The 12,498-nt window shown below is 35.1% G+C and overlaps 1 protein-coding gene across 6 annotated transcripts in view; it reads right to left on the bottom strand.

The window, feature by feature from the left end:
* POT1 (protection of telomeres 1) overlaps positions 1-12,498 on the bottom strand; it is a 129,443-nt gene that overhangs the window by 14,621 nt on the left and 102,324 nt on the right. For all 6 annotated transcript variants that reach the window (XM_063099865.1, XM_063099863.1, XM_063099866.1 and 3 more), the window contains 3 exons: positions 11,129-11,285; positions 9,141-9,346; positions 504-639 (listed from right to left, as the gene is read on the bottom strand). In XM_063099865.1, the coding sequence (XP_062955935.1) occupies positions 504-639; positions 9,141-9,346; positions 11,129-11,285 (499 nt within the window). The remainder of the gene's footprint in view (positions 1-503; positions 640-9,140; positions 9,347-11,128; positions 11,286-12,498) is intronic.

Here is a 12,498-nt window from a genome sequence, read left to right as displayed (position 1 = left end):
AATCCAAGGTTTCTCAAAGCAGAGCATTTCTAGGGTGACTGTTTCATCAGGCAGTAAAGATGATTTTATCTGCATCCCCTCCTTCTAAACCTAAAAATCTGTTTATAGCTCCTAATGTATTCTTTCATCTTCCAATTTTCAAAAATTGTAATTTAGTGGCTCAGAAATTCTGGAATACAATCAATTAATTTTTACTAGGTGTGCAGCTCTGTAACTTTTCTTTGTAACTAGTAACTAAATCCTTGTTGTGAAAGAAAGTAAGTGAATACAGGCTCTGGCTGAGGAACACAAAGTTGATAGCCTTATAGCAAGCACATTGTGTGTACTCAATATATGTATGCTTATCAAAAGAACAGATATATACCACAAAAATCTAGTACATATAAATTGCTACTCAGTAAGTATCCATTGAGTATATAGTAATTAGTGGAACAAAATAATAAAAATAAAAATTACTATTAAACAGTTTTTACTTCCAAAAATTTCCCAAATTGAAAACATACCCATAGTGATGTACTTTTCCTTGTATAAGGAATGGTGCTGAAAGGTCCAGGAGTTCCAAGTCTTCAAGGCCAGATCTCACAGGAATTACACTATGAAACTTCTGTGAAAGTCTGCAGATTTCACTGAATGTACCTCCTGTTAAAAGAGAATAAACCCTCCAGTAGAACAAATATAACGTAGGCAAAATGAAGTACCTACTAAGTAAAATATGAGATGTAATAAAAGATTGAAGGGAATGACAGAAAAAGACAATGAATGCCACAAATTTAGAGATTCAATACATTTACTGTGAAAAACATGAGTTTGTAAACTTAGGACCCTAAAAAATGATTAAATAAATCATTGTATAAAAATGCTGACACTTGAGTAAAATACAAGGCTTTTGAAATTTTAACCATCTTCTTAAAATTAAGCAAATTGCTCTTTATGCCAAGAATACTTTGGTTCAAATAAAAAGAGAACACACTTGAGAGCCAAAGTATGACAGAATTCTTACCATTAAGTTTGCTATTTAATATTGATATGTAGGCAAATTTAGTTTTGAGTTTGAAATACATATTTTAAACTTTCGGGTCAACATTACATTAAATACAGATACAAAGAGTAGTTCACGTAATATGAATTTACATATCATCATACTAATTCTATGACAGGATAAGCATTAAAACCATCAAGCTGGTGGAGAACAAACAGTATGCTCAATGGTGCACCATTATTAGAAGGTAGCGTTATCTCTGAAACTCAAACCTAGCTGTACCTTTTCCAGTATACTTTTCACTTAGATTAATAATGCTTCTTATCTCCAGGGAAAGAGAATATGATTTTTAAAAGTACCTCTGTGTATTTCCTAAAATTTGGGTAATGTCAACATTCAATTATGATGGAGAAGCACTTCTGGCACAGCAGAGTAAGGACCCCCAAAAACACACTTTTCCATAACAGCAAATAAAAGAATGGCAAAAAGTATAAAAATCAACATTTTCAGAACTCTGGAAATTACCAGAGGCTTGCAACAATCAAGAGTGTTTATTCCAGAAAAATGGCTGAATCTTGGTAAGAACAGAGAGTTTGTGGCATTTTAACTTGCTCTGTTCCTATGCTCCTTTTCCCAGCTCTGCATTAGCTGGAAGCCACAGCTCTGCCGTACCATACTGCAGTTAGATCCTAAACCCTGATTATGCCAGTTTAAAAACTCAAAACAGAATCCCCCAAGCATTTAACTTAAACGCTTCAAAGCCCCCAAAACTAGGGTCTGTCCTCTGGAGACTGACATATAGCACTTCTAAAAAGAACTCTGCCTACTGCTCAAAACTGCGAGGGGTGACTACTCACCAGCTCCTTTCTCTAAGGGTTACCTGCAAAAATACCATGCCAAGGGAGCTGGTGAGCATCCTGTCTAGCTATATGCACTGGTTTGCCAACCAATGGCTCTGGCATGTGAGCTAGATAACTTTGATCAAGTCACTGAAACTTTGGTATATTAGTTTCCTCATTTGTAAAACTGGGAATCATGATGTTATTTTGCAAGGTTATTATGAAGATTAAATGAGTTAATATTTGTAAAGCATCTAGAGCCATGTGTACTATTATTCTTATTAATTATCTGTGATCCCCTCTTAGACATAAAGTTCATGAAAGGAAACACTTGATCCTGTTTGCTGCAATACCACTGATGCCTAGATCAGTTCCTGGCACACAATAGGCATTTAATAAAAATGCTGAATGAATGAGCACAAATAAAAGGTTTAAAATTATCTTAGTGAATAGCAAGGTTAGAAAGGTTTATACCTAGAGACACTCTAACTGAATGCAATTTATCTGTAATCAGTAGAAAGACTCAGCATGGACCATGGAGACACAAAGACCTAGATTTGAAATTTTTCTTGTATTTACTAGGTCTTTAACCTTGGGCTATTTACCATCTTCTCTAGGCTGCAGTTTCTACATTGTTTAAAAAGGGATAATAATATGTAGCTTACAGAAGAAGCTGAGAGTTAAAGATAAAATATTAAACTAGGGGGCCGGCCCTGTGGCTCACTCGGGAGAGTGCGGTGCTGATAGAGCCGAGGCCGCGGGTTCAGATCCTATATAGGGTTGGCCGCTGTGCTGACTGGCTGAGCATGGTGCAGAAAGCACAAAGCTGAGGGTTGTGATCCCCTTACCGGTCACACACACACACACACACTATATATATATATATATATATATATATATATATATATATATATATATATATCACTAGGTAGTTGCTATGGGTCAAACGTGTCTGCCAAAAGTTCACGTATTGAAAACTTAATTCCCACCGTAACAGTGTTAAGAGGGTGGGCAATCCAATTATGATGTTTCAAAGGTGAGGCCTTTAAGAAGTGATTAGATTGTGAGGACTATGCCCTTGTGAGTGGAGTAATGGGCATGGTTCTGACGGCTTTAAAAGGAGAGTAATGAGGAGGTTAGTTCTCTTGCTCAGCCCATTCTTGCCATGTGATACCAAGAGTAGCTGTGGACAGTATCCCAACCAGGAAGAAGGCCCTAACCAGATGTGTTTCCTGGACCTCGGACTTCCTACCCTCCAAAACTATAAGAAATAAATTTCATTTCTTTATAAATTACACAGCTTCAGGTATTCTGTTATAAAAAACATGAACAGACTAATAAAGCAGTACAGTGCCTGGCATAGTTTATACAGTAAATGATATAGGTATTAATAAATGATACAATGATTCTGTGACATTACAACCCCATATAAATTATATATCAGAGAAAACTTAAAATTAAGCAGACTTTAAAATACAGCATTAATAATAAAGGAATATTATGATCAATTCTATAACCACAAGTTTGATATCTTAGATGAAATGGAACAATTTCTTGAAAAACACAAGCTACCAAAAACTCACACAAGGAAAAATAGATAATCTGATAGAACTATATTTAAAGAGAAATCAAATTAATAATTAATAACTTAAAAAAAACTGCCAGGGCCAGATGGTTTCAATAGTGAATTCTACCCAAACATTTAAGAAAGAAATGATACTGTTCTGATCAAGATGGCGGAATAGATGGTCCCCAGAGTCACTCTTTCCCACAAATCAACAAATTTACAACTATTAAAAAGCAATGACAGCCAAGGTGGAGCCACTGGAGCTCAGGGGAAGAGGAGGAGAGACCTACGGAGTGCATGAAGGGGGAGAAGCCATGATGAGAGAAAGAAAGAAACACTTCGACTGTTTCGAACCCTGGCCACTTCGAGGTTGGAGCTGGTGAGCCCACGGGGCAGGAGCTGGCAAAGCCACAGCTGTGCTCTTCAGGTGAAGTTGCTTGGAAGTGGCAAGAGAGAAGAGGGCCTTGGTGGCCCCCAGGCCAGCAAAACCACTGACAATGTTCCTATGGACCCACATAGGAGGGAGGAGCCAAAACAACTGAAAAAAAGGAGCCACTCAGAGGCTGGTGAGTCATTGTAAGGGACTGGTGCATAGTTCCCGTTTGGAACATGGGAGGTAGGGGAGATGGGCCCACCAGAAAAACACTGGGGCACAGCAAGCACAGCTGATCTCCTCCTCAATCAGTGTAGGACTACTCAGTGGAGTCAGGAATACAGAACTGCAGGGGGTGCAGTTTGATGAAAAGACTCAGGCCCAGACCAGAATTTCTATACAACCCAGGTGCACCAGATCTCATGAGACCCTGAAGCACCTATAAAGTTGACCATTAAAACCTGAGCTGCACAAAAAGCCTTCCCCCGGGAATCAGCAGCAAAGCAGCAATTTAGCTCAATCACAGAGTTCAAGTGCTGGTCCCCACAGAAAGTTCCCCCATTTTAGAAGTAAGCAAAGGACAACAAATTAGATCCATTGCAGAGTTTAAGTGGTAGAAACAGCAAATAATACCAACAAAGAATTGAAAGAAAAAACAAAATACCCACAGACCAGAGACAAAGTGTGATATTAACTAGTAAAGGTCTCACATCACCAAAGAACACCTATAAAAACTAGAAGGACTGGAAGTCCCCTGGGCTATCAAGCCAGGGAGGAGGGAGGGCTGGGGGTCTTGCCACACCCCTCCGACACCCACAATCAGCCCAGCAATGACCACCAAGCTGCTGCAGGAAGTGACCCAGGCTCTCCTGAGCTGAGGTGGTAGGGGTCTGAGGGCCTCAGCCACACCCTCTCCACACCCCCAACCAGCCCAGCAATGACCACAGAGTAGCCACTGGAACTGCCCTGGGTTCTTCTGAGCCAGGGCAGTGGGGGCTTAAAAGCCTTGGCCACGCCCCCCTGAAACCCCCAACCAGCCCAGTGATGACCACTGAGCCACCGCAGGAAGTGCCCCAGGCTACTGTGCTGGGGTGGTGGGGGGCAAGGGCTTCAGTCACACCTCTCTAACATCTGCACCTAGCACAGCAATGACCAAGCCACAGCTGGAAGCCCCTTGGTCTCCCATGCAGGAATGAGGGGGGTGCCATAGGTCTCAACTCTGCCCCTCCTCCTTCCTGCTTCCTCCTTCTTTCACCCTATTTCCTTCCCCTTTCTCCTCTCTCCCTCCCCCCAACTGCTCTGCCACAACATCATGGACTGTAAAAACAAAAAAAGTATTAACAAATAAATTTTTTAAAAAAAGAAAAAGAAAGAAGTGATACCAATTCTGTACAATCTGTTGCAGAAAATGGAAGCAGAGGAAGAACTTCCTAATTCATTGTATAAGGCCAGCAATAATACTCGAATAGATTAAACAGACAAAGACATTACAAGAAAGGAACTACTACAGATCTCTCTCATGAACATATATATAAAAATCCTCAACTCAAATCCAAAAATGTATAAAAATAATTATTCACCACGACCAAATAAGATTTATTCCAGGTATGCAAGGCAGGTTAAACATTCAAAATCAACTAATGTAATCTACAACATCAATAGGCTAAAGAAGAAAAATCATATGATCATATCAATAGAAACAACAGAGAAAGCATTTGACAAAATCCAACACTCATTAATGATAACAATTCTCAGCAAACTAGGAAAAGAAGGGAACTTCTTCAACTTGATAAAGAACATTTATAAAATAGCTACCCCTAAAATATTTAATGATGATGCTTTCCACCTAAGGTTTAGAAAAAAGCAAGAATGTTCCCTCTCACTGCTCCTATTCAACATTGTATTGGAAGCTCTATCTAATGCAATATGAGAAGAAAAGAAAACAAAAGGTATACATACTGGGAAGGAAGAAATAAACTGTCATTGTTTACAGGAAAATCATGAAGAGTCAACAAAAAACTCATGAACTAATAAGCAATTATAGCAAGTCCTAATCAAAATCCCAGTGAGTTATTTTTGGATATCGACAAACTGATTCTAAAGTTTACATGGAAAGGCAGAAGACCCACAAGAGCCAACACAATACCGAAGAACAACAACAAAGTTGGAAGACCAATACCACACATCTTCAAGACTTACTATAAAGCTATAGTAAAAAGATAGTGTGGTGCTATAGGTGGGGGAAAAAAAAAAAAGACAAAGAGATCAAAACAGAATAGAGAACACAGAAGTAGACTCACATAAATAGAACCAAACGATCTTCAACAAAGTAGAAAAGGCAATTCAATGGAGAAAGGACAGTCTTTTCAACAAATGGTACAATAAACTGGACATCCACTCTTAAAAAAGTAAATCTAGGCACAGACCTTACACCTTTCACAAAACATAACTAAAAATAGATCCTATATTTAAATATAAAATGTAAAATTATAAAACTTCTAGAAGATAACATAGGGGATAATCTAGACATTCTGGAAAGGGCAAAACTACAGAGACAGTAAGAAAGTCAGTGGTTGCCAGAAGTTTAGGTACAGGGGAGAAGAACACACAGCACACAAGATTTTTAGGTGCAACTGTTCTGTATAAGACTAATGGTGGGTACCTACTACTCTGCACTTGTCAAAACCTAAAGAACTATATTAATACAAGGAGTGAAACCTATGATCTGTATAGACAATAGGTCACAATGAAATAGTGTCAGTTGCATTAGATAAGCCCCAAAATGACATAAATATTAGTGGATGTTGCTGGAGGTCCTTGCATTCTAAGAATGACTTGGTATTCATACGGTTGTTTTTTGACTCATCTTTAAATCCAGGTTAGCTTTTGATTTTGTAGATTGCTAAGCAGAACAGTGTCATACTCTGATCTTAGACCAGGACTCAGGTGATAATACTTAGAAATCTAAAATAAAAATAGCTTACATTCTTATGTTCCTTTTACATTTCAAAGTGCTTTCACATAACTCATTTTTTTTCTTTTTTAAAAATACACCTTATTTTTTAGAGCAGCTTTAGGTACACAGGAAAATTGAGCAGAAGGTACAGAGATTTTCTATATAGCCCCCACGCTCCCCCTGGCCCTGCCTCCTCCACTGTCAACGTCTTACACCAAAGTGGTACATTTAGTACAACTGATGAATCTACTTTAAGAAATCATTATCACTCAAAGTCCATAGTTTATATTAGGGTTCACTCTTGTTGTTATACATTCTATTTTTTTTTTTTTGTCTTTATTTTTTAAAAGCAGTTTTAAGGTTCACAACAAAATTAAGAGGAAGGTACAAAAATTCCCCATATACCTCTTGCCTCCACACAAACATAGCTCCCCACCACTATCAACGTCCTCCACCACAGTGGTACATTTGTTAAAAATGATGAAGCTACATTAACACATTATAATCAGCTGAAGTCTAAAGTTTATATTAGGATTCCCTCTTGGTGGTGTACATTTACGAGTTTGGACATGTGTAAAATTACCTGTATCCAACATTATGGTATCATACAGAGTATTTTTACTGACCCACAAATCCTCTGTGTCCCACCTATTCATCTCTCACCCCCATTCGACATCTGGCAACCACTGATCTTTTATTGTCCCCATAGTTTTGCCTTTTCCCGAATATCATATAGAGGTTGTGTATCCATTATCCAAAATGTGAGTTAATTTTGGGGGTTCTCTATTTTTGTTTTTTCTTTTACATCTATCTCCTAGTACAGATTCAAATATTGCTAATGGAATAAAATACTACATTTCACCCATCAAAGTGGCCAAGCATGATGGTTAATTTTATGTGTCTACTTGACTGGGCCATGAAGTGTCCACATATTTGGTCAAACCCATTATTCTGGGTGCTTCTGTGAAAGTGTTTTGTGGATGAGAGTAACATTTAAATCAGCAGACTGAGTAAGGCAGATTGCCCTCCCTAGTATGGGCAGACCTCATCCAATTTGTTGAAGGCCTTAATCATGAAGACTAATCCTACTCAGAGTAAGGGAGAATTCCTCCTGCCTGACTGCCTTTGAACTGGGACCTCAGCTCTTCTTGGGTTTCAAGCCTGAGAGCCTTCAGACTGTAACTATACCACTAGTTCTCCTCGACCTCGAGCTTGCCAACTCAGTCTGCAGATCTTGGGACTTGATATCTTCCGTAATCATGTGATATCAATTCCTGATAATAAATATCTTTTTACACACATATATATGTATCTCCATCCTATTGGCTCTGTTTCTCTGGAGAACTCTGATAATACACTAAGTTTTTAGAAGTGCTACTAAATATTGGGAAACGTAGGGAAATAGGAAATCTCATATACTGCTAAAACATATGCACATTTACTAGAAAGTAAGAGGGCAACATTTGTTGTGATCATTAAATGAATACATAAAAACCAATTAGAGTAGTTTCTGACACAATGTAATTACCTTTTTTAAAAAAAGCTATATTCATGAAAGTAATATGAGGGTACTTCAAAAAATTCATGGAAAGATTTGTATTTTTTTATAATTCCACTTTCCACAAACTTTTCGGAGCACTTTCATACCAATATTTATACACACGAGTATTCATGTATATATATATATTTTTTTCTAAATCATTATGTGTTACTTTGATAAATAAAAAAATCAGCAATAAAAATAATACATTATAATAAAATTCATTTATAAAATGAAACTAAATATTTTTTTAATGTAAATTAAAGATGACTTTTTTTTATCACAAAGAAAAGCCTCAAGGAAAATAATAAAACTTTAAATTTGGCATGAGAAAAAACCTATGGTACATATATTAAGATACATATTAGGTTAAAAACATTAGACAAAAATAGAAAGAAAATAAAAAAATAAACAAGACAAAATTTCTTTCTTTTAAAACTTATCAAGTTATCTTTACTTGTTTCAATAGTCCTTTCCTTTAGATATCAATAGATGACTTTCACCCTATTTTTATGAAACAACAGTGACATCCAGAGGCCAAGACAATGCGGCTGTACATAAGCAATCAGCTTCTTTATTACTACTCAACTACATAATCTGCATAAAGTGGACAAGATTACAAGTAGGAATCCAACAAGATGAATAAATGTAAACACTTCAGTTTAATATATAATTTTAAAATGTAATTCAGGCAAATTTATGTACATGTGTTTGTGTGTATATATATTTGAATCTAGTTGATATATAGTATATTTCTTTACATGAAGCTTAAATTGACAATATTTTTACTTTATATGCACTAGGTTTCCTGTAAGATATATTTACTAATAGTCAGGAAAAAATACAAAACCAGTATTCTAACAAAACAGTAAATTAAATATCTTACCTTCTATCAAAATCAGACATTCATTTGATAGTGGAAGGATTCCATTATTTTTCACAAAATGAACAGCTATTTTTCTTCCTCCTTGACCTTTAGTGGTCCAGACTTTTGAATCATATAATGATGTATCTTGTAGTTTGTTATCTGGGGTTTTAATTGCACCACCTTGCAAAATTACATCCAAATCACCCTCATGTGGAACTTCTTGTCTAAAATCATTGACAATAAAACAGTAGAAAACAAGGTTGATATAAGCTTGAAAATTCCAATTTAACAAATCATCCAATTGAAATATACCATTTTTTTAATATACAGATAAGTCAGCTACTTTTTCTTAAATTATGGAGATAATGCACTTTGCAGATTAAATAACTTATTCAGTAGATATAAATATTTGATATTTTGTGGCTAAGTATATCCATATTATAATTACATTAACCCCTGGCAATTTCCATGCCTTGTTTTGTGATATCATGGTTACTTTAATTTATTTCTAGCAACAATTTATTCTCCTCTGTAAGAAATGCCAAACTTCCCAGTGAATGAAGAAAATGCAGCAGCCCTCATCTTCACTCAGGTTAAATATCCACTTACACTTATGTAATATCACTTTCACAGGACTCAATTTTAAACCAATATTAACTTCAATTCCATTTAATAATAATTTTAAAGTCACATGGTTAAGTACCACATAGTAGGAATGGCATCATTTGGAATCAAAAGGTTTATGTCCTTGTCTTGGTTCTGTAACCAAGTAGTTGTGTAACTAGATAGCCTCTATTAACTGACTTCTCTGAGATGATTTATTTGTTTAAAAAATTATCACAGAGCATGGTTTTGTTTTACAAAGTTATATAATCTTACAGAATTCAATGAACCAAAATTTGATATACCTCAAAAATTTTTTAAACTCCTTAACATATATTTTAAATCCAACTACCATTTGAAAATCAAATCGGTAGAAGACAGATCCCTTACATTTTATTTAAAGAGATTTGATGATCAAAAATCTCCCTAAACATATTATACTTGGATTTTGAAGGGAAAAAAATATTTATTTACATACACATTCACTGATAATATAAACACAAAAATATATGGAGATGCATATATATATTTATACATTGTAGCACATTATAATGAAAACTTAATTTATGGTATCCAAACACGCATATCTACCAGTTATGTACATTTTCCAAAACATCATTTTATATATTTAAAGGAAAGATAGGGAAATTACATTAAAAAGATGAGCAGGAATTAAAAATAATTTTCATAATATGTCTTGAGCTGAGCACATATCAACAAGACTATAAAACAATCCTATGAGTTTATTTACATATTTACATAATAATTGATGTTTGGAATAAACATACTGAGAAATCCTCAATTACTAAAGAAAATTTAAATTACATTTGTTAAATTGTAGTTATTCAACAGGGAAGAAATATTTCCAACAAGGCCTTCCGTATCATTTAATCAGAAATTTCAACTAACTAGAATTCTTTTTAAGAAATTCAGTTAATAAGTACTTTTATATATATGTATATATATATATTTATCTGGCAGCTGGCCAGTACAGGGATCTGAACCCTTGCCCTTGACCTTAGTGTCATCAGCACCACATGCTCAAACGAAGTGAGCTAACCAGCTGGCCTTTAGTGGTTTTTATTTAGGAAGGTATTTCTGTGAAAAATTCTCCCCAAATATATTCATAGTTTATTATTTCTCATTTGCATTTATCAGAACTACTAAGGTAAATTTCAGATCTGAAAACAGCACCTACTTTTATTACTACTAAGAAAGATTCAGAAGAATTTTTACTGTCTAAGAATTTAGTATTTTCCCTTAAAAACATTACCATTCTTTCAAAATACAATATATAAAACCATGATTTACTCATTCCAAGGATTTAAAACTATATATATATGTACATGTACATTCACAAATAATATGAAACAAAAATTTGTTTTATGACAGGAAATACTTACAATGAACGACAGTTAGGACAATGAAGTTTAACAGACTGAAAGAGTCTTCTGGGTTTATATGACCTCAATTTTGCACGGATGCGATATTGTTGTGGAGCTTTTTGTTTCAAAATGGCACACAGTGGTGTTTTCTCCAAATATTGATGATCTGTAAGTACTGTAAAGAATTTTTGTATTTAATCAGACATAACAAGAACTGTTAAGTATATTCACAACACACATACATCCTCCTGAACCACATACATACTATAAAAGCTAATTAACAAGTTCTATTAACTGTCATCTCCATGAAAGCAAGGGTTATGCCTTTATTCCTTGATGAACGTCCAAGTTTCCCAGCATAGTGCCAGACACAGAGTAGGTACTCAACAAATATCTACTGAATAAATGCTGGAGAGTTTGAGCAAGAAACAATTTAACTGTTGTGTAAGTGTTCAAAAAAGTGTTTCTTAAATGAGACTAATGAAGATCTTCTGGCTAACTCAGGGAAATTTGTCCCTGATTTCACATGTTCTATCATATGCCATTTGACATGTCTTATCATTAACTGAGAATTTCCTTACTTTCTGGCACTACATGATGTTCCAAACAAATACTGTATTTCCCCTGTCCTAGTCCTGGAATCTGCTATTTCTCCAAGGAGCCATGATTCCTTTTAGCGAGAAATATTATTGGTAAACCAAGATCTATGCATTAGGTGTACCTACTGCTACTGGAATGCCATTGCCTGTAAGCCCTTTTGTGGATAAAGGTAGGGTATGTATACATGCATGTTCATACCATTACATACATACATGCATGCACCTATATATGTATGAATATGTATATGTGTGAATATATATACATGTATATACACACATATATAAATATACACATACACACATCTATATCTATTTTTGTATCTATCTACAAAACCATGAGTATACATGACACCTCCATTTCCAATACACCACCACGAGCTTTTATCTAGCCTTATCCCATTACATATTTGTATCTCCTTTCTCCAATCAGAGAAACTTATATTTTTATAACAGTATTAAAGTATTTAATATACTTGTGCTTGAAAAACATTTTTGTGAAAAAAATCTTAGCTGAAATAACAGAAGAAAGGTACCTCATAGATATACTATCATTGTTAAGATTAAATTAAAGTTTGGAGGCATACTGTAAGGAGCTTTTTTATGGGCACATTGTTAAACAAATACAGTGAATTGATTACAATTAATGTCAGAGTATATTTTTCATCCTCAAAGTAAAAATACATTGTACTATGAAATGAAATAATGATATCTTTTAGAAAAGTTGATACATGACAAAATATGTATTCAATATAAAGACATGTAAAAGAACAGGTTGCATTATATGGCAGT

Source organism: Cynocephalus volans, chromosome 6, assembly GCF_027409185.1.
Source record: "Cynocephalus volans isolate mCynVol1 chromosome 6, mCynVol1.pri, whole genome shotgun sequence".
In the NCBI taxonomy this organism is placed as follows: domain Eukaryota; kingdom Metazoa; phylum Chordata; class Mammalia; order Dermoptera; family Cynocephalidae; genus Cynocephalus; species Cynocephalus volans.
Note: the sequence above shows the minus strand (reverse complement) of the source record. Positions and strands in the feature narration are given on the sequence as shown.